The sequence below is a fragment of the Chrysemys picta genome, chromosome 7 (genome assembly GCF_011386835.1).
Source record: "Chrysemys picta bellii isolate R12L10 chromosome 7, ASM1138683v2, whole genome shotgun sequence".
Lineage (NCBI taxonomy): Eukaryota > Metazoa > Chordata > Testudines > Emydidae > Chrysemys > Chrysemys picta.
In genome coordinates this window covers 30,901,168-30,921,809 of record NC_088797.1, presented here as the reverse complement: position 1 = coordinate 30,921,809, position 20,642 = coordinate 30,901,168, and the positions used below count along the sequence as shown (strand labels likewise).

Genomic DNA, 20,642 nt, shown 5'->3' with positions numbered 1-20,642 from the left:
TTGCCTTTGGGTACCGTTTGGAGGAGGCCTAATGTGATTATTTTTTTAAGTCCAGTAGCAACTCTGTACCCAAAGTGAACTTCACTTCAGTTGATTCTTCTGGACTTGAGAAGAATCTCACTCCCCTCCTCCCCAGTCTGGGGTAGGAACAGTAGTCTAGTGGGCAGAGGGCTGGGCTGGAGCTCAGGACAGGTGGGTTCCATTCTTGGTTCAGCCACAGACTCAGTGTATTTCTTTGTATTACCGTAGTGGCCAAGGAGCTCCTGTCACAGACCAGCACGACCCCCATTGTGCTAGGTGCTGTACAAACCCTGCACCAAAGAGCTAAGGTGCGTTGTTGCCTCAGTTTTCCCCCACAGGTAAAATGGGTGTAACCCTTCCCTATCCCACCAGAGGAGTGAGTCCATAAATGACTGTGAGGCACTCACATACTACAGAGATACAGGCCTCAATGATGAAATTAAAGTAATTGCCCCTTCTTATACTGAGTCTGAAAGCTGTGTGGGGCAGGGACTGTGTCTTTGTTCTGTCTCCGTACACACATAGCACAGTGGGATCCTAGGCATGCCTGCGATACCAATAGCAATTGAGAGTGTGTGTAGAGGTTACTCCTGCTGGCTGTCGTCCGCTCCCTTCCCCTTCTCTCCCCCCCTCACCCCCCCCCCCCCCCCGCCCAGTGAGGCGGCTCTGTGGGTGGGCCCTCTGGCCCGCTTGTTAGTGCTGAGGACTTCAGATCATATTGCCAAACCCTTTGGGCTTGCCGTGTTTCTTCCAAGCTTCTCAACAAGCTGTGCTCTTCCCCCGAGAGCAGGATCTGTTCCCTGCCACGGGGGTGTCTGGAGCAGCCTCCATCTGCACCTCAGGTGAGGGAAGGTTGGAGGGAACTCTGCAGCTGATGGGCCCTGTTCTGTCTGTTTGCAAACCTTTGCCTGGCTAATTAAACAGCAGCTGTTTCCTGGTTAAATGAGTTCTGTGTCTCTTGCAGGAGCCTGATCTCGGGGCTGGCTGGGGATTGCCGCTAGCAGTAGTGCTTGTTCGCGATCTGCTCCGTGGGGTTGAGGAGCTGAGCTATTCCAGATAGACCAGCTAGAGGAATACCCTTAGCCCTGCTGATTGAGGGGATTCCGGGAAGGTTTTGCACTGGGCTCATGGCTAGCAATCCTTCAGGCAGCACAATTAAAGTGTATCGTGGCAGCAGCGGCTCCAGTGTATTGCCCACATACCCCTCCCTTCTCTGCCAGGCTTCTCTGTGCTGCTCCAGGCAAAGGCTTCTCCTACCATTGCCCTTTCTACAGCAGATGCCAGTCTGACAATTCAAACACTGCAGTGCCGCCTTCCCCTTCCCAAAATCCCAGTGGCCGCTAGAAGAGCAAATTCCTTGATGTCTGTAGGTCCTACTGAAATACAAACACCCTTGCCTGTCCCAACTAGGATGCAAGATCAAGCCATGTCGATGGGAATATGCAGTTGCCAGCAGGTTCCCCTAAGACAGGAGCTTATAACAACATAGATCTGTCTGTTTAAGACACTTACCACTTAAGACCCCATCACCATAGGATCCAAGTGCCTCCCAATACCTTTGCTGGGCAGGCCAGTGCTCTTCTCCCATTTTACAGATGGGCAACTGGGGCACAAAGCCCATTGGTAGTGTTCAAAAGTGCTTACGTCCCTTTTCAAAATGGTCTCAGGAACACTGGCTCCTAAATCTCATTGACTTCCAGTGAGATTTAGGGCTTGTCTACACTGTGCCGCAGAGTGTGAATCGCAGAGCGCACCCAAGCGTCTCACACTAACTGCCCTATGTGGACACTGCCAGCGTGAATGAAAAGGTATCTAGTTCACAGAAACATAGTCCTATCTGAAAGAGGACTGTGTTAACACAAACAGGATACCTTTTAATTCGCACCACCTGCATCCACGCAGGGCAGTTACTGAGAGACGCTCTGGTGTGTTCTGCGATTCACACCCTGTAGCCCGCACTGTGGCGCAGAGTAGACACAATGTTAGGCTCCTACCTGCGCCAGTCACTTTTGAAAATGGGACTTCGGGTAAAAATATTCACAAGCACCTAAGGCCTTTTCTATACACAATTTGAAATGGTTTGACTACCCCGCTCTCATTAGAGCTGCCCAGCCCTGCTGATGGAGGTGATGGAATCACGAGGCCTGGTGAGTATGGTGGATCAGAAGATCGCCAGTGTGGTTCCCTTTGTGACTGCTTTGCACATCGGGAGGCAGGATGGTCCAGTGGATAGGGCGCTGGCCTAGGACTTGAGACCTGGGTTCAGTTCCCTGCTCTGCCACAGGCTTCCTGGGTGACCTTTGGGCAGGTCGCTACGTCTCTCTGTGCCTCAGTTCCCCATCTGTACAGTGGAGATAACAGCACTGCCCTGCCTCACAGGAGGGTTGGGAGGGAAATGCGTTAGATTGTGAGGCACGTGGTACTGCAGTGATGGAGGCCATATAAATACATTACATAGAGAAAGTTATAGAACTATAAAGGTGCTTTATACCAATGCAGCTGTTTCCATCCAGGAAGAGAAATAAGCTACACTGGTATAAAGGCACCTTTATATAACTGCATCCACACCAGGGCTTGTACTGGTAGAATTATATTGGTAATCACATGCACACCAACTGACACTGTTATATCAGCAAAAAAACTTGTGTGTAGAATAGGCCTTGGACTCAGGCACTTAAGGGCCACTTTGAAAACAGGACTTCAGGTGCTTCTAAATGACTTGCCCAGGGTCATACTGGGAGTCTGTGGCAGAGCAGGAACTTGAACCTGGGTCTCCTGAGGCCAGAACTACACTAGGGGCTGCTGCTGGCACAGCTCTGTTGGTCAGGGATGTGAAGAGGTGCAAGCCACAGCCACAGAGCTGTGCTGGCAAATAGGGCTTAACCAAAACTGTTGTTTCACGGGTGAGAGGGGGACTGGAATAAGCTAGATAGACTGATGAAAGTGCAACTCTGTTGGTATAAGCTGGGTCCACACAAGGAGTTCTTTGCTGGCTAGAGCTCTAAACACTGGGACATCCCTAGATAGAAACCGCCTCTACTGAACTGACCCTTCAAAATCATGGTGACTGGATTCACAGCCTGTGACAGACCAAGACCAGTGGGGTACAGGAGTCTGGTAGAGGGCAAATATACTGGTCACTGGATGAGTAGTTTTCTATTCCCTGAGTGACCAGAGCAGGGGCTGTACTAGAGTAATTAGGAACTTGCTAGAACCAGTTAAGGCAGGCAGGCTAATTAGGATACCTGGAGCCAATTAAGAAGAAGCTGCTAGAATCAATTAAGGCAGGCTAATCAGGGCACCTGGATTTTAAAAAGGAGCTCACTTCAGTTTGTGGGGTGAGTGTGAGGAGCTGGGAGCAAGAGGCGCAAGGAGCTGAGAGTGAGAGGGTGTGCTGCTGGAGGACTGAGGAGCACAAGCGTTATCAGACACCAGGAGGAAGGTCCTGTGGTGAGAATAAGGAAGGTGTTTGGAGGAGGCCATGGGGAAGTAGCCCAGGGAGTTGTAGCTGTCATGCAGCTGTTACAGGAGGCATTATAGACAGCTGCAGTCCACAGGGCCCTGGCTGGAACCCGGAGTAGAGGGCGGACCCAGGTTCCCACCAAACTTCCCAATTGACCTGGACTGTGGGCTCTCCCAGAGAGGAAGGTCTCTGGGCTGTTCCCCAACCCACATGATGAATCTCTGAGGCAAGAAAATCCGCCAATAAGCGCAGGACCCACCAAGATAGAGGAGGAACTTTTTCACAAGCCTTACTTCAGACTTTCTCAAAATGTGGCCTGAAACTCTTCCACCTCAGGCCAGGAATCCTGAATCACAATGGCACCCAAAATTTGCTTTACAGCAATGCCTCAGCACCTGCACAAATACAACAGAGTCAACATGGCTTTTGTAAAGGAAAATCATGCCTCACCAATCTATTAGAATTCTTGGGATCAACAAGCATGTGGACACAGGTGATCCAGTGGATATAGTATCAGAGGGGTAGCCGTGTTAGTCTGAATCTGTAAAAAGCAACAGAGGGTCCTGTGGCACCTTAGAGACTAACAGAAGTACTGGGAGCATAAGCTTTCGTGGGTAAGAACCTCACTTCTTCAGATGCAAGACGCATCTGAAGAAGTGAGGTTCTTACCCACGAAAGCTTATGCTCCCAGTACTTCTGTTAGTCCCAGTGGATATAGTGTACTTGGACTTTCAGAAAGCCTTTGACAAGGTCTGTCACCAAAACTCTTAAGCAAAGTAAACAGTCATGGGATAAGAGGGAAGGTCCTCTCCTGGATCAGTAATTGGTTAAAAGACAGGAAACGAAGGGTAGGAATAAATGGTCAATTTTCACAATGGAGAGAGATAAATAGCCGTGTCCCCCAGGTATCTGTACTGGGACAAGTCTTATTCAACATTTTCATAAATGATCTGGAAAAAGGGGTAAACGGTGAGGTGGCAAAATTTGCAGATGATACAAAATTACTCAAGATAGTTAAGTCTAAAGCAGACTGCAAAGAGTTACAAAGGGATCTCAGGAAACTGACTGGGCAACAAAATGGCAGATGAAATTCAATGTTGATAAATGCAAAGTAATACCACATTGGAAAACATAATCCCAACTATACATACAAAATGATGGGGTCTAAATTAGCTGTTACCACTCAAGAGAGATCTTGGAGTCATTGTGAATAGTTCTCTGAAAATATCCGCTCAATGTGCAGCAGCAATCAAAAAAGCGAACCGAATGTTAAGAACCATTAGGAAAGGAATGCCGCTAGATAAATCCATGGTACGCCCACACCTTGAATACTGTGTGCAGCTCTGGTTGCCCCATCTTAAAAAAGACATATAGGAATTGGAAAAGGTAGAGAGAGAGGCAAAAATGATTGTGGGGACGAAACCGCTTCAGTTTGAGGAGAGATTAAAAAGACAGGTACTGTTCAGCTTGGAAAAGAGACAGCTAAAGGGGAATATGATAGAGGTCTATAAAATCATGAATGATTGGAGAAAGTAAATAAGGAAGTGTTATTTACCCCTTCCCATAACACAAGAACCAGGGGTCACCACATGAAATTAATGGGCAGCAAATTAAAAACAAACAAAAGGAAGTACTTCTTCACACAATGCACAGTCCATCAATGGAACACTATTACCAGTGGATGTTGTGAAGGCCAAAACAATAACAGGATTCAAAAAAGAATTAGGTAAGTTCATGTAGGACAGGTCCATCGATCGCTATTAGCCAAGATGGTCGAGGATGCAACCCCACACACTGGGTGTCCTAAGCCTCTAACTACCAGAAGCTGGAAGTGGACAACAGGGGATGGATCAGTCGATGATTCCCCTGTTCTGTTCATTCCCTCTGAAGCACCTGGCATTGGCCACTGTCGGAAGACAGGATACTGGGCTAGGTAGGCCATTGGTCTGACCCAGTATGGCCGTTCTTATGTTTTCTTATGTTATGTTCAACACAGTCCAGGCAGTCCCTGCCCCAGAGAGCTCATTATCAGAATAGACAAAGGATGGGAGTGGGAACTGAGGCACAGAGCAGACGGGAGTAGTACATCAGGTCAGTGGCAGAGCCAGGAATAGAAAACCTAGTGTCTTCAGTTTCCCATAGCTGCTATAACCCAGCCATGTTTCTGACTCTGTGTGAGCGTATTGGGGCGCGGGAAGATCATGTCTGAACTCATAGCAGTGCATGTACCTAATTCTCCGTGAGGCTGGTTTCTAGTGAAGGGTGGGAGGAGAGGGGAGTCTGGTACTGTGTGGCTGCAATTCCAGTGTCAGGGAAACCTTTGGCTTCTGGAGGCTTTACTGGAAGACACTTCATTGTGTAACCCCAAAACATGCTCATTGCTCTGGGAAGTGCTAGCCAGGCTGCCTGGGTCTGAGCTGGTAGCTCCCAGACTGTGTCAGAAAGAGCCTGTGGAAGTGTCAGGCTTTGCCACACCCCTCCTGAGTTGCCTAGCAGAGATCCTATTGCCATGAATGTGGAGAGGAAATGATCTCTCAGGGGAGCCCTGTAATTGATTTACAGAGAGCAAGGGCAGCCGTGCCAGGCACTGCACCTGCCTGGCCTCCAAAGGGTTAAGTTAACTTTTGGCACAGGTGGGCCTTTAACTTTAGCTTTCTTGGCAGCTTCCTCTGATCTCTTCCTCCTTTGCACTTATGTTACATGAGTGCCTGGCTGGACACCCGCAGTAAGGGAACAGGTGTGGCTGTTGGCTTGGGGCGTGGATGGGAGCAGTGCTGGACTTGAACCTCTTCTCACATTCATCTCCCCAGCTCTGCCTTTTCTATTTTCCCTGGAAACACGTAGGATGCAATTTAATGATTCCTGTGTCTAGATTGTGCAGGGTGGGAGTCAGAGCCAGAGATGTAACTCAGCCCCTTCTCATTAGAGTGGAGGACTGGGAGTCAGGACTCCTGGGTTCTATACCCAGCTCTGGGAGGGAAGCGGGGCTGACTGGGTTAGAGGGAGGAGAGCTGGAAGTCCAGACTCCTGGGTTCCGTTCTTAGCTCAGTCACTATCCTGCTGTGCAACCTTGGGCAAATCACTTGACTCTTTTCTGCCTCAGTTCCTCTTTGTAAAGTGGAGAGAACGTTCATACCAACTCTGAGACAGGTGCTGGAGCTGAAATTTCACACAGCATGCTGGTATTGCACAGATGTATTTGTCCCTCGGGATCCCCAACCTGCAAAATGGAAATACCCGGGTGGGGGGGAGGCGGCCTCTGAGGCTTAATTGCGGCAGAAGCTATTACTGGATCAGTTGTCTAGGAGGGTAGTGGCAGAATCCATCCCACCGAGATACACACTTGATATCTTTAGCCACTGATCTGTGGTGAGTCTTACATGTGCTGGGTTAAGCTGTCCCCTCCCCTGGCGTCAGGAAGGAAGATAGCCCACTGCGGGTTGGGTTTGCTTTTCCTTCCTGGGTAGAGCATTACCCAGGAATCCACACTCAGCATTGCGCATTACTGGTATGGGGCTGGTGCCAGGATCCCCATCGTAAAGAGTTTGCGGCGATGCAGAGCTCTTAAAGCTGGAAGGGCCTGTTAGATTAACTGGTCTGCCCTCTTGTATAACACAGACCAGAGAATCCCTCCCATTCGCCCAGGACTGAGCCCTCCTCAAATAACAAAGCAGTGTGGGTGGTGGGACTCTGCTTCCCTCATTAAGGGATGGAGGACTGCACTTGGGGGTTTGCAGGGTTGTTCTACCTAGTGGAGGGGTGTCCCTGCCCCATCTGTGTCCCATGACTGCAGGAGAATGCTGCTCTTTCCATCTGGCTCCTGCTGCTCCACAAAGCAGTGTGAAATGCTTTCTAGCAAGGGGCTACATAGAGGCCATACAGCAGCCCCAGCCAAATCCTAGGTGGGCTCTAGTGGCAATGAAATCTGTCGATCCCTTTCCTCTCGGGCAAGTGTGGGCTGGACCTGCGCTCCAGGCGCGTTGAGGCTACTGCCAGCCAACCAGATTGACTGTTGTGTTTGCCGTGGTCTCTGTGTGTGCAGGTGGGTGAGGGGTTAGTAGCATGTCGTTCCTCATGATCCCTGGTGACCTTGCATTTGGGCTTGGCTTTCACCCCCTCCTATGCTGAATCCCGTAGTGCATCCCTTTTAAAAGGGCCTGAATGAATTTGGGGCCACTTCCTAGTTAACACATGCTGGGGCAAGGGTCTTCCCATCTCATGCTTCAGGGCACTGCCTGGTTCCCAGTAGAGATCAGGAAGGGAGTCCCCTCCCAATGCATCATGGCATAGCCTGACATGTGCATGGAGTGGAGACGAGGCCCGTGGAATTGGGGCTCAAACCCACTGAGGCAGGGCAGTGGTGGCTGATCCCCTGCAGTGAAGAAGGGGCTGGGCAACGCTTGCTTGAGCATAGGCAGGGCCCAAAAAGGTTTAACCCGTCTCCTGAGGGCTGAGGGCTCTATCCCGCCAGTCAAGGTGAGAAGCTGAATACCAGAGTGGGCCCCGCAGAGCACACAGGGGTGGGGACACCGAGCCTCAGTTCGGCACTGGGGCTGAGCACAAGGGGATGGTGGGGGGAAGGGCATGACCCTCTGGTGGCTTTCCGTAGCCTAAGTTGTGTGTGTTTGTCTCCACAGCCGGCGCTGGGCCACACAGAGTCCAAGGCCAGCAGCAAATCCAACATGCTGCGGGGCCGCAACTCTGCCACCTCCACCGATGAGCAGCCGCACATTGGGAACTACCGCTTGCTCAAGACCATCGGCAAGGGCAACTTCGCCAAGGTCAAGTTGGCGCGCCATGTCCTGACAGGGAAAGAGGTGAGATCTGTCGGGTAGGGAGGAGGGGGAGCAGCACCTAAATGGAAAGGGTGTGAGGCCAAGCCCACAGGCTGGGATGCAGGATAGAGGCCAGGGCAGATGTTCCCAGGGCGGCATTGCTGGGGGATGGGGCTCAATGGGATGGGGGGTGTGCTTTGCGATGATGGAGTGTCCATGTGACAATCTCTCTAAGGCTTGGTCCCCTCTGTTGACTATTTTGTTATGACCCCATGCCTAGTGGCTAGAGCCAAGGGGAATCTCAGCACCTGGCCTTGCTACTGTGACCCTGGGCAAGTCCTTTCCATCTCTGCTTCCATTTCCTTCTTTGTAAAAGCCCCAGGGGCCTTTCTCCAGGGTCTGATGTGCTGCCGCGCAGAGTCTGCGCCACATCCGGGGGGGGTTGCCCCCTCTGGCAAATGGGTAAGCTGAAGTACCAGGGGAGGCAGAACCTGGGTCTCCTGACTCACCGTTATGTCTACACTGCAGTTAAAAACCCGCAGCTGGCCCATGCAGGGCTCAGGCTAAGGGGCTGTTTAATTGCAGTGTAGACGTTCAGACTCCGGCTGTAGTCTAGGCTCTCTGTGGGATGGGAGGGTCCCAGAGGTCAGAGCCCGAACAGCTACACTGCATTTAATCAGCTTATTAGCCCAAGCTAAGTCAGCTGGCACAGGCCAGCCAAGGGTGGCTAACTGCAGTGTAGACGTACCCTCTCAGCCCTGCACTTGAGCCACCATGTTGTGCTCCCTCCTGCTTGGAGCGCTTTGCAAGTCTGTGAGGCCTCCAACCCAGAACAAGCGTGTGCACTCGGAAATGCCAAGTACCGTTCATTGCCAAGCTGCCAGGCGCCCAGCCCAGGCTCCCACTCCCCGGAGCAGATGGCAACAGATGCACCCCAGCACGTGGCTCTGCTGCAGCCGCTTGGGCCGTTATAGAGGCAGCCCTGAATCCTAACCAGGGGTCAGGCAGGTTTATCCCACTGCCTTAAAGCCTTTTGTGCTTGTAGGAATGTGCTAGAATCCTGCTCTGTTCCGAAGGGCTGCAGGAGGGTGGAAGAACCCAGCCATGTGGCTGCTTGGCTTTCCCATCCCGCCCCTCTAGGACAGGCCCTACAGGCTGCACTGCTGAAGGGGCTGTCCAGCCTCGGGAAGGGCCCTGGGGGCAGAGTGGGGCGAACAAACGGGGAGTGATCCAGGCGGCTCTTGGCTCCTTGAGAGGCTGGGGCCCCGCCCCCGAGAGCAGCTCAGCCAGGCAGCGCTCCACACCAGGAGCCAGGGCAGGTGCCATTGTTTCCTCTTCTTTGGGGAGGTTTGTGGGTGTTCGTTGGTTGAGCACATGTGTATTTTTCACAGGAACAGAGCAGGCCCCGTCCCACCATGTTTTTCCCAGGATAGGGAGCAAACAGAACCCAGCAGATCATGGGTGGTTCTGCTTCCCCCCTGCCCCTCATACAGCAGCTCTGCTTGGCTGCCCCTCTTCAGGATGGCGGGAAGAGGAAAGGGCAGCCAGCCAGATGGGGGCATTTTCCTCTTCAGACTCCCAGGAGGGTGTGAAATACCAGAGAAGTGATGGATCAGCTGGATTCAGTTTCCCATGGGCTCAGCGGCAGGGCCAGGGCGTTGGGTGAGCGTCCTTTCTCCGCCCCCCAGCTCTGTAGGCTGTAAATAAGCCTTGGCGGCAGTGTGGAAATACCGGTTTGTTCACAGGGCCCTGGTGTTTGCACAGGCTGAAGAAGCCGGTTATCTCCAGCCTGAAGCCTGCGCCTGTTTCCCAACAGCTCTGTTAGCATTGTCACTGCTGAGGCTGCCCTTGGAGGGCATCTGTGTTTGCAGCCTGCCCTGCCTATGCTGCAGCCCAGAGCACTGGGTTTGGTGCTCAGTTAACACCAGCCTAGCTTACCTGCCCCTTCCAACTACCAGAGTAGGGTCTGTGTGAGGGGCACTAAGGGGCTTCCACTGGGGGGGGGGGGGGAATAGTTCCTGGAGGGGGGGCTGCAGGAAGAGGAGGGGTTTTCTCATTCTGATTGATGGGCCCGAGTGCAAGCGTGGAAGCCAGGAAGGCATGCTCCCCTGGCTCTGAAGAGCCCTCCCTCTGTCCTACTTCAGCACATGCTGCCTCCTAGCATTAACCCCTGTCCAGACTGGTGGGAGGGATTGATCCAGGTCAGCACTGCAGGTCAGTGCTGTGAGACCTAGCTGGGATCCCCCTTGTGAGCCACATCCATCCCTGGGAGTCAGCGCAGGATCGTCCCCAATGCCTTGTCTAAGTGTCCTGACCCACGGGGCTCCCACTACATCCCCTGGGAGAGTTTCACAGCCCAACAGATCTGGCTCCCAGCAGGTTTTAGCCTTTTCTTTGGTCTGTTTTAACCCCCTCACATCTGACCCATCATTTGACCCTCTCTCCCTTTGCCATAATGCCCTTCAACACACGTGCTCAAACAACTGCTGCCCCTGTCCAGCCCTGGCTTAGCCTGTTGGCTCTCCACCTAACCCCTCCAGCCCTTTCAGTGTCTCCACTGAACTCTGGTCTCGGGGAAGAGTTAAAGGGGCCTGGCAGGGTTGCGGGCTGTGGTGCTGCTAGGCTAGCTGGGTTTTTACAGCTGCACTGAGGCTCTGCTATTGTGTGTGTCCCTGGCTGTGAGGGGGGTGGGGAGAGGCGGCAGCAAGCTATTCCTCCCTGCTTTGCACGCAGCAGAGGGTTTAGGATCCAAGGGAGGATGAAGTGTTGGGGTAGGTTTGCTGGAGGAAAAGGGGGATTGCATTACCCTGTGGGTCCTGGTTGGCTGAAGTGGTAGCTGGCTGTCCCTTCGCTGGATCATAGTTCAATGGGGCTCAGGGAGCTAGAGCTCCCTTTTGGGAGACTTGTATTTTCCTGACATGCTGGCTTGCAGTGGAGCTGCTGTAGTCAGTGGCTCGCACTGGCCAGCTCGTAGCCAGTGGTGTGTTTGCTGTAAAGACTTTAGAAGCCATAGGCTTTAGCGCCCATGAGGAAGTGTTTGAACAACATCTGTCATCTGCCAAAGCCCAGGACTCCAGATTAGCATCATGACCAAGGGTGATACCTGCTGAAACTCTTCCACGTGTCTTGCCTTTCCTGGTCCTACTGGGTCTTGGGGGTGGTGGTGGGGGTTCTGTCTCAGTGCTTATGTATGCACCAGGTTGCCTTAGATTGATCTAGCTTCAGCCATTTCTAAATGGATCTAAGGCTCCACGCAGGGGATGAGTGCAAGTTGGGGAGTGTGTATGTGGACAAAGCCGTGACAGGTGGGGCAACAAGGGCCTGTCAAGCAGTGAGAGCCAAGCTTGGGTACCTGAGGGAAGGTGGAAATACCTTCCCCACTATCCTCACTGAGTGCCATCCCCCAGTTGTGGGTTACTGGCCCAAGCCGGCTAATCCCAGCCCAGCTCGCTAGCCTCTTTGGAGCCCTCTACCACACGCTGCTCGCGGAACCTGCTGCTGTGCTAGCTCTCTGCCACCTGTGAGATTAGCCAGCAGGTCTGGGCTCTTCATTTGGCTCTCTCAAAAGGATCCAAGTTGAACACCATTCACTGCAGGTTCCCTGCCCGACTCCAGGAACCTGCCACGTGTTCCAGTGTGACACAGTCACTGCTTCGCACCCGATTGGTTCAAGTCCTCGAGACAGGATGAAGAACCGCCCCCACAGTCGGTCTGACACACACTGGCCTATAATCTGAGTTTTCCCAAGGCTGTAAATTGCCCGCTGGCCTGCTGCCAACCCTGTGCTGGGCCCGCTGGGGAGCTCGGCGGAACAGAGACGCGTTGTCGTTAACCGGGGCGGCAGAGGCAGCAGCGAACAGCCAGCCTGAGGATTGTCGGGGCCTCCATCCTTGTTTGCACCTGCCTAGGATTCTCCCTTGGGCATGTTTTGCTCCAGCTTGTCCAACACTATGGGAGAGATAACTGAGCTCCTCTCTCTCCCCATCCAGGTGGCTGTGAAAATCATTGACAAGACGCAGCTCAACTCATCAAGCCTGCAGAAGGTAAGGGCCCTGTCTCTGCTATGTTCAGATGTGGGCATAGCACCCTGACAGCAGGAGGTGCTCTAAGTACTGCCCCTCCACCACCACCACCCCCAGCACGCCCTTCACTGTCATGGTGATGCTCTGAATTAAACAGAGTAAAATCTCTGCCCAGCTGCTCGTGCTGTGTTCTGAGCCCTGCACTGTCCAACCACCTGCCTGCATGGGGGATTGGGAGCGTGGGGGTCCCTGGGATAGCACAACCAAGTTCCAAGGGTTCAGTTTGCCAGCATAACTGGCAAGGTGTGTTGTGCTTCTGCTCTAACTATTGGACTTGGGAGCTAGGGCTCCTGGGTTCTGTCCCCAGCTCTGGGACGGGAGTGGGGTCTAGTGGGTTACGGGGGTGGCTGGGAGCCAGGACTCCTGGGTTTTACTCCCAGCTCCGACCTGCTCTGCCTAAGTATAATGGGAGAGACTACATGTTGCCTACCTTCTTGAAGTACTGGCTGAGTGACACCACAGAGCTGTGCCCCATGAGGTCAAAGCTAAGCAGTGGGACACCCAATGCTCCATCCTGCTGAGGGCTGGAGGTCAGTCAGCCTTGCCATGGCACCAGGGGGTCATGATGTGTCATTAATGGGCTCCGTAGAGTGGTGGTGGGGGGTATGAATGTCCATAGGCACAGAATATCCCGCCCCGGAAGCTTGACCCTGTGCCCGTTCCCCCCCCCCCCCCAAAAGAAATACAGCTCTGCTTGTGGGAAGTGAGTGGGGCAGGGAGCCCATGCCAGCAGATCCCTTCAGTGTGCTCTGGGGTGTGACTGCTCCTCTTGCCCGCTCAGCAGATAACCCCCAGCTCCTGCAGGAGTCGGGCTCCAAATGGCCAAGGCTGTCGCCAATCCTCCGCCCGCATGGGTCACCAGAAGGCCATGCGGGAGGTGCAGCACTCTGTGCCCAGACTACTCCATGTCCTGTTTGACTCAGAGCCTGACACCAGCAGCCCTGCATGGCTTGGCAGCCGCTGATGCAGCCTTGTCAACAGAGCCTGAGCAAAGCGGCTGAGCTGGCAGCCGCTGCAGCTTTCAGGGTATGTGAACACCCAGGGAGGGACTGGCGTGGGGCCTGGACCATGAGGCCTCTTCTATCCCATTTCTCCCCATGTCAGGATGCATCTCCTGGAGCCACCTTACCTCAGTGACCCCCACTACCCCCTCGTGTGTCCCTCCCCACCGAGATGTAGGTCTCCCTTATCTTCATCAGGCCTTCATTCCACTTCCCAGCACCACCTCTGGTTATACCAAGCCACCTGCCATGGGCTGGGTCCCACTGGAGTGGAGGATGCGGAGCCCCTCACTGGATGGGCCCTGTTGCCAGGGGAATGCCAGCCCTAGGTACAGTGGAGGCTTTCCCCAGCCAGGCTTGAATAAAGGGAGCTGGAAGATGTGTGCTCATGAGCTTTCCAGCCACCCCCCAGCCTCCTGCCATGTGAGACCAGGCATGTGGCCCAGGTGAGCTGTGTGTTGCCTCATAATGCACCTGGCCAGCTGTGGAGGAGTGATCCCTGCCATCTCCTGCCCCTATGAACGTTGGTCCCCGGATTCTCCAGCTCAAGGCATAAGCATGTGGTGCCTTCTCCCAGGAAGCCAGAGCACCCTGCAGAGGAATCCCTCCCCCCCATTCTAAAGCCAGCCATAGCAACCGTCGCATCCCTGGCAACCAGCACAGAGCTGCGCCCACCTCCAAAATCAGCCTTTCCAGCTCGTAGGCTCTGGGCTCTGCTTTGGGCACATCCTGGGAGGGGGTGTCTAGTGGGTGAGGGTGAGCTCAGCCCTCGGCCTCCTGCATGGGTGCCAGCGCTTCATTTAACCCCTCCCTGCCCAGTGTGCTCCCAAGTCACAAGGCAGTTTGGTGCACTGGGCCCGGCCTCAGCCCTGGTGGGGTGGAGCTGAGGCTGGAGGGGATGCTGGAGCTCTTTCCTGGGGGTTTCTCACCAGCCCAGCTGCTCACTGCCTTATTGTTTACTATGGTGTCCTGTAGGGGACTCTGGTAGGTCAGAGCCCTGCTGCACCAGGCACCATACAGACTCATGATGGACACAGTCCCTGCCCCAGAGAGGTTATAGTCTAAGCACAAAGCCTCATGACTGACCCTGGGGAGCAGCTGTGTGTTGAGCAGTGGCTTATGGGATGTGTGGAGGGGAGCTCTCCTATGGGAAGGGTATTGTGGCATAGTGGGTAACGCATCGGGCTTCTGGTGCAGTATCAGGGCATGCACCTATGGCTTTTGGTGCCCTGACTGCTTTTCTCTGAAGAGAGACGTGCCTTGTCCTGCTGGAAGGCTCTGTCCAGGCTCGCGAGCCAATACAGAGGGGATGCCCTCGCTGACTAGTCCCGATGAGGTTTGCACCATTTCATCCACTTAGAGTCTCCACGTTGGCTGGTGGAGGCATCCCTGTGGCCATGAGTGGAGAGCGGAGCTGATCCCCTCCTGTTTCTCTCTGCTCTGTTTAGCCCAAGCTATCCCTAAATCCTTGGCTGTACCCCAGCCCCAGATGGAGGTGGGGATGACAGATGGTTGCTGGAGGAAAAGCCTTTTGCTGTAAAGCCTCAATAGAGCCCCTTCCAAGAGCAGGACGTTGGGGAATAATGCCTACAAAGAGGCTTGCTGCTGTCTTAGACTGCAGCTCAATGGGTGACCAAGATCTAGTGAGCACTGGCTCACCTGTGGCCCAGATTAGTTGGGAACGAGCACAGCTCTCTGGGGAGCGGGGAGCAGTGTGTTCTCAGCTCACCGGTGTCCCGGGCTAGCCAGGAGCCAGCGCAGATCTCTGGGAGCAGTGTGTTCTCAGCTCACCGGTGTCCCGGGCTAGCCGGGAGCCAGTGCAGATCTCTGGGAGCAGTGTGTTCTCAGCTCAGTGGACCATCTGGGAAGCTGTTGAGGATTCTTCAGGGCAAGGGGGGAGATACATGTCACTGCATCCTGGCTGGGTAGGAACCCAAGTAGACAGCTCCTCGGTTTCACACCTGACCATACTCGCACCATTGTGGGGCATTTGTGGATCAAGTGAATCGAAGGGCACCCGGCTAGGAGCTAACAGTCCAGCAGCCGGAGTGACTGACTCTGTGCAAGCAGCTGTGGCGTCTGAACATCTGGCTGCCAGTTTTCAGTTTGGCTCAGTCTCCAGATGTTTGCTGGGGAGGTATTTATAGCTCTCTCCCATGTATGGTCATTAGGGAGCCCACAGACCGTTTAATTGCTGTGGTTTTGGGACGCGGGGAAGGGGGCGGGATGCGTCTGCGCTACCAGCTGCGGGAGGGAGGGTTCTCCTGGAAATCACTCTGTCACGTCCCCGCCAGTCGCCCAAGGGAAGCTGTGATGCAGAAAACAGGGCCTGGGATGGGGCCTCACTTTGCCCACTGCAGGACCTGGGTGCATGCTGCCAGGCTTGTGCCCAGGAGCAGGGTAGCACTCAGCATGGCATCCTGAAAGCCTCAGGGTTCTTCCCTGGCAGGAAGGTATCCCCCTCGCTCCCCAGAGGGAAACTGAGATACAGACCCAAAATTCATCAGTCCCCTGCTCTCTCCGTTAGCTTCCACTTCCTTTCCAGAGCATGAAGCTGATCACAGGCATCCTGACTGCTCCAATGGCCAGAGCACAGTCCCTGCAGCAGCTCTCACGGACCCACGGCCAAATTGCCTGGAGCCCTGCCCTGGGCCCTCCTTGCCAATGTCAGAGGCACCAGCGCAGTGTTCTCCTGCCCCGTGTAGGACCATGTGCTGTATGCTGGAAGGCAGTTCCCCTGTTCAGGAGGGTTTGTAGCTGGCGGCAGGCCCCCTGAGGAAGGGGCAAGGGTGCCTGCTTTCCCATGGCCTGCAAGTGGACCGCGTCCACCTAGCCGTGTCACGCAGGAAGTTGAGCAAAGGCCTGAGACTCCAGAGACTGACCTCAAATTAGCCCAACTCACAGATCCTCCTGGAAAGGAAAAGCTCCCCCCTTACTTCCCCACACACAGGGAGGCTGAGCGAGTAGGGGCATGGAAGATGCCGAGTGGGCGTCCCTGCAAGCCAAGACGTGAAGGGAAGGAACGGAGGAGAAAGCTCTGGGTTGTCTGTGGCCCGTTGCCTTGGTAACAAGGCAAGTGTTAGTCAGACACTTGGCATTGTTTCCCGAGAGAGAGCTGGGAGAACAGTGCTGGGGCCCATGTGTGGACAAGGGCTCAGCCCCTGGGCAGAGCCTTGGGGGGGATAGCTAAGTGAAGGGGGGTCAGCCCAAGGCAGAGCTGAGGGGTGGAGGGAAGCTGTGTGTGGAAGGGGGGAGACAGCCCCACATCCCGACCACTTCCCCTCTCCTGCTAGGCTGGGCACTCAGTCCAAGCATACCCCATAGGCTGGCAGCACCTAAAACATGGCCCCCTCCGAAGCCTGACAGATATCCAGGCAAATCCCAGACCCCGGGGGCCTTGCGGCCTGGCCTCAGCTTGGGGCCCATCCCAGTGCTTCCTCTGTGGCCCCACCCACCTGGGTCAGGATTTGGGCAGATGCCAGCATGGCAATGCTGCCCCTGTGGGTTGTGCAAGGCAAGGGGTCAACTCCAGCCCCTTCCCTCCATGGGATATCTGCCATGGGGCTCCCCGGCAGACACAGCTCCTCAAGCCCCACCCTACCCTCAGCAAAAGGTAGCAATGCTCTGGCTCAAGACAGGATACAGAGGAGCCAACCCCTCAGACCCACACCTGCTCCCACTCTCAGCCCCCGGAGCACTGCCAGACAGTTTCCCCTTGAGCCCTTGATGGTACACAGAGCAGCAGCTCAGCATGACCTGATGCTCACCCACAGAGCCAGATGCTTCAGGGAGCCAGTGTTCACATGCTGACATGCAGGGGCATCACCCACAAAGGCCCTGTCTACTCTGCACCGTGCTTCCCATCACAAGAGAGATCAGGCCCCAAAATCCTGTGCTGGCAGCTGACTCTCTCCACACCAGAGATGGCTGCATTTCATCAGCATTGCCCCGGGGCAGCTCTGGGCTCCTCTGTGGCAGAAGGTGCTGGATGAAGTGGCATCCCCTGAGACAACTTCATTTCCAGTCCAAGCTCAATCTCCTGGTGGATAATTGCTTGTGCTGGGTTCTCTCTCTCTCTCTTTTATGGGGGGGGGGGGGGGGGGGACACACATTGCAGACGCCTGCCCATGACCAGCCGCCTGAAGGTGAGAGAGTTAGCGTACCTCTGCTCTGCGTGGCAGAGGGTAATGTGATCCCTTCCCTTCTGAATTAAGCAGCTGAGACCCTCCTGTGTCACAGTAACTTTGAGGCAGGGTGGCCTAGTGGCTACAGCACTAACCTACAACTCAGAACTTCTGGGTTCTAGTCCCAGCTCTGCTGTGACCTCTGTGCCTCAGTTTCCACATATGTAAAATAGGGATAGTGATACCGATTGTCTTTGTAAAGCACTTTGAGCTCTGCGGATGGGCAGCACTATAGAAGAGCCAGGGATTATTAGCATAATTGTGTGAGGTGCTCTGGTGTCTCTCTTGTTGTGGGCGCGTCCACCTAGCCCAGCTAAGGTGGCAGGAGGCTCAGTCTTGGTGCCCGATTACCCCAGCTGGTTACACACAAGCGGATTGCTTTGTTAATTAATGGATTACAGTAACAAGATCTGTAATCTGGGGTGGGGATTCCGACCTGACCCCAGGGGAGGGGTAACGCGCTCCCACTTAACAGAATTGCTGTGTTGTCCAAACATATGCTAAGCTGCTCAGCAGCCCTGTTAGGGGGGCATTGTCCCTCTGCTTCCCGTTTCCAAGGTAGCTTTCAGACCCTTCTGCAGTGCAGCAGCCTCCCCTAGGAGCTGAAACCTGGGACTGGGGAAGGGAGGCAGGACTCCTGAGTTCCAGTCCCTGCTCTGCCTTTGTGGCCTTGGGCAAGTCAGTTTTGCCTCCTATGACAGTGCTCGGAGATCCTCAGCTATTGACAGGCAGATGGGCCTATGGGGGTGTGTGGCTATTTGGGCTGGCCACCCTATTCCAGCCTGATCTCAAGGGTCCTGGCTCTGTGCAGTGACCCCTAGAGTAGGGGTCTGGGCCTTTGGGATACGCTGGCCTCGTACTGTTGGGCTTCCCTTGCTGTTTAACTCCAGCTGTGTGCTCTCATCTCTGCTTTATTCCAGCTCTTCCGGGAAGTGCGAATAATGAAGGTTTTGAATCATCCCAACATAGGTGAGACAGTGCACACAGCTTGTCCCAGTCCCAGGCTCGCTCGTCCTGGGAGAGGGATGGCTGGGATGCCCAGGGGCAAGCTCCCACCCACCCCAGTGGGGAAGGCAGGCTCTAGCTGGTGAGGGTGAAATGCCCCAGACAGCTTCTACCCTCAGGGCTGGAGAGCCACATACCCCAAGCTCTGGTGAGCTGGATTTCATGCTCTTTGCAGTTGTAGCAGTTCTGGGCTGCGGTGCTCGGCCACCTGGAGAGCTCCCAGCGCTGATCCGGGCACGACAGCTAATGCCAGCACTGGATGCCCAAGTGGGCACAACTTCAGTTAATGTGAGTGGGTTGGTGCCTACACCAAGTTTGGCCCCGTGAGCCTCCTGCCATCACCAGTAGGGGGAGCATCAGCCCAATCATGCAGCCAGCCTTCCACAACCCCTAGGACACCCACTTCCCCGTTTTGTGTCTTGCAGTTAAATTATTTGAAGTCATAGAGACGGAGAAGACACTGTACCTCGTCATGGAGTACGCCAGCGGGGGTAGGTGCCCGCTGGGCTGGGAAGGGGCATCCATAACACCCTCCTGCCCTCAGCCAGAGCAAAGGCTTCTGGGGGGCTCAGGCCCACACCCTTCTCCGTGTAACGTCTCTGTCGCTCCCTGCAGGTGAGGTGTTCGACTACTTAGTAGCCCATGGAAGAATGAAAGAGAAAGAAGCCAGGGCAAAATTTCGACAGGTTAGTTCTGCTCCTGGTGACACGGGGCCCTGACCCCTGGTGCAGGGGTGCTGGGCGTTGTGTGGGCATTAGCACACAGCCTCTGAGCTAGAGGCCACTTGAGACAGTGACCCCGCTAAGCCCAAGGCTGCTGAGGGAGAGTCCGACCAAAGCAGGGTTTAGCCTTGTGAAGCCCTGGGATGAAGCAGGAAATTTTGGCGGCTGTGTAGAGGGCACTCTCCTCTCTGTCTGTAGTGGTGCCAGTGTGCTTAGATAGCATGAAGGTGGGCACCGTGTGGACACCTGAGGTGGGGGGAGCGGGGCTCAGCTGTCCTTTTGAGCTGTACAGTGAGGCTGAAGGGGACATAGGTGGATTGTGAAGCGTGATTGCGTCCCTTTCCCCGCACGGGCAGCTCTGTCGTGAAGACCCACCCCCCGCATCTTGATCTTCTCTTCCCTTCCAGATAGTGTCTGCTGTGCAGTACTGTCACCAGAAGTTCATTGTACATAGAGACTTGAAGGTAAGAGACACTCTCTCTCAGCAGGGCGTGGTGCTGCCAGAGCCCCTGTTCAGATCTGCTCCCCCTGCTCCTCAAGGTGCCGCTCCCACTACATTGATCCCTTCCCCTCAACTGGCATGGGACTCGCACTCAGTTTTGCCAATGCCTTTTCATCCCAACTCACAGCCCCATTGGCTGTCCTCTCTCCCTACCCTGCGAGGGATGCCCAGGCAGCAGTGACCCCCCCTGCCATGTTGCTCGTACCCTGCAGGCCGAGAATCTGCTGCTTGATGCCGACATGAACATTAAAATCGCCGACTTTGGCTTCAGCAACGAGTTCACGTTCGGGAACAAGCTGGACACGTTCTGTGGGAGCCCTCCCTATGCTGCGCCTGAGCTCTTCCAGGGCAAAAAGTACGACGGCCCCGAGGTGGACGTTTGGAGCCTGGGGGTCATCCTGTACACCCTGGTCAGCGGCTCGTTGCCCTTTGATGGGCAGAACCTCAAGGTGAGTGGGCACGGCACCCCCACCTCTGCCACCGGCGGTTTCCCCCAATCAGCCCCTGGCACCTTTCCCCCCCAACGTGCACTGGGCATGCTGGGAGCCTCCATACCCACCGTGCGCACCCCGAGTAGGGGTGGGAGCCAGGACTCCTGGTTCCGTTCCTAGATCTACCACAGGGAATGGGTAGAGCAGGGGGCTGGGATTCCTGGGTTCTGCTCCCTGTTCTGGTAGGGGCGAAGTGTCTGGTGGTTAGAGCGGGGGACTTGGAGCTAGGAGCCCTGGATTCTGTTCTTGGTTCCCTGACTTGTCTGACCCTGGTAAGTTGTTGGGTTTTTTTCCCCCGTCTGCCTAATGAGGATAATCACATCCTGCACCTCTCCTTGCATCACAGAGTTGGGGTTTGTGTGTGGGGACATTGTGTGTGCTCACGTGTGTCTCCGT

General features: G+C 54.7%; 1 protein-coding gene across 15 annotated transcripts in view; it reads left to right on the top strand.

Annotated features, from left to right (window-relative positions):
* MARK2 (microtubule affinity regulating kinase 2) overlaps positions 1-20,642 on the top strand; it is a 105,706-nt gene that overhangs the window by 69,614 nt on the left and 15,450 nt on the right. For all 15 annotated transcript variants that reach the window (XM_065552987.1, XM_065552985.1, XM_065552986.1 and 12 more), the window contains exons 2-8: positions 8,122-8,301; positions 12,249-12,302; positions 18,447-18,495; positions 18,957-19,022; positions 19,147-19,217; positions 19,661-19,717; positions 19,968-20,204. In XM_065552987.1, the coding sequence (XP_065409059.1) occupies positions 8,167-8,301; positions 12,249-12,302; positions 18,447-18,495; positions 18,957-19,022; positions 19,147-19,217; positions 19,661-19,717; positions 19,968-20,204 (669 nt within the window). In that variant the 5' untranslated portion in view covers positions 8,122-8,166. The remainder of the gene's footprint in view (positions 1-8,121; positions 8,302-12,248; positions 12,303-18,446; positions 18,496-18,956; positions 19,023-19,146; positions 19,218-19,660; positions 19,718-19,967; positions 20,205-20,642) is intronic.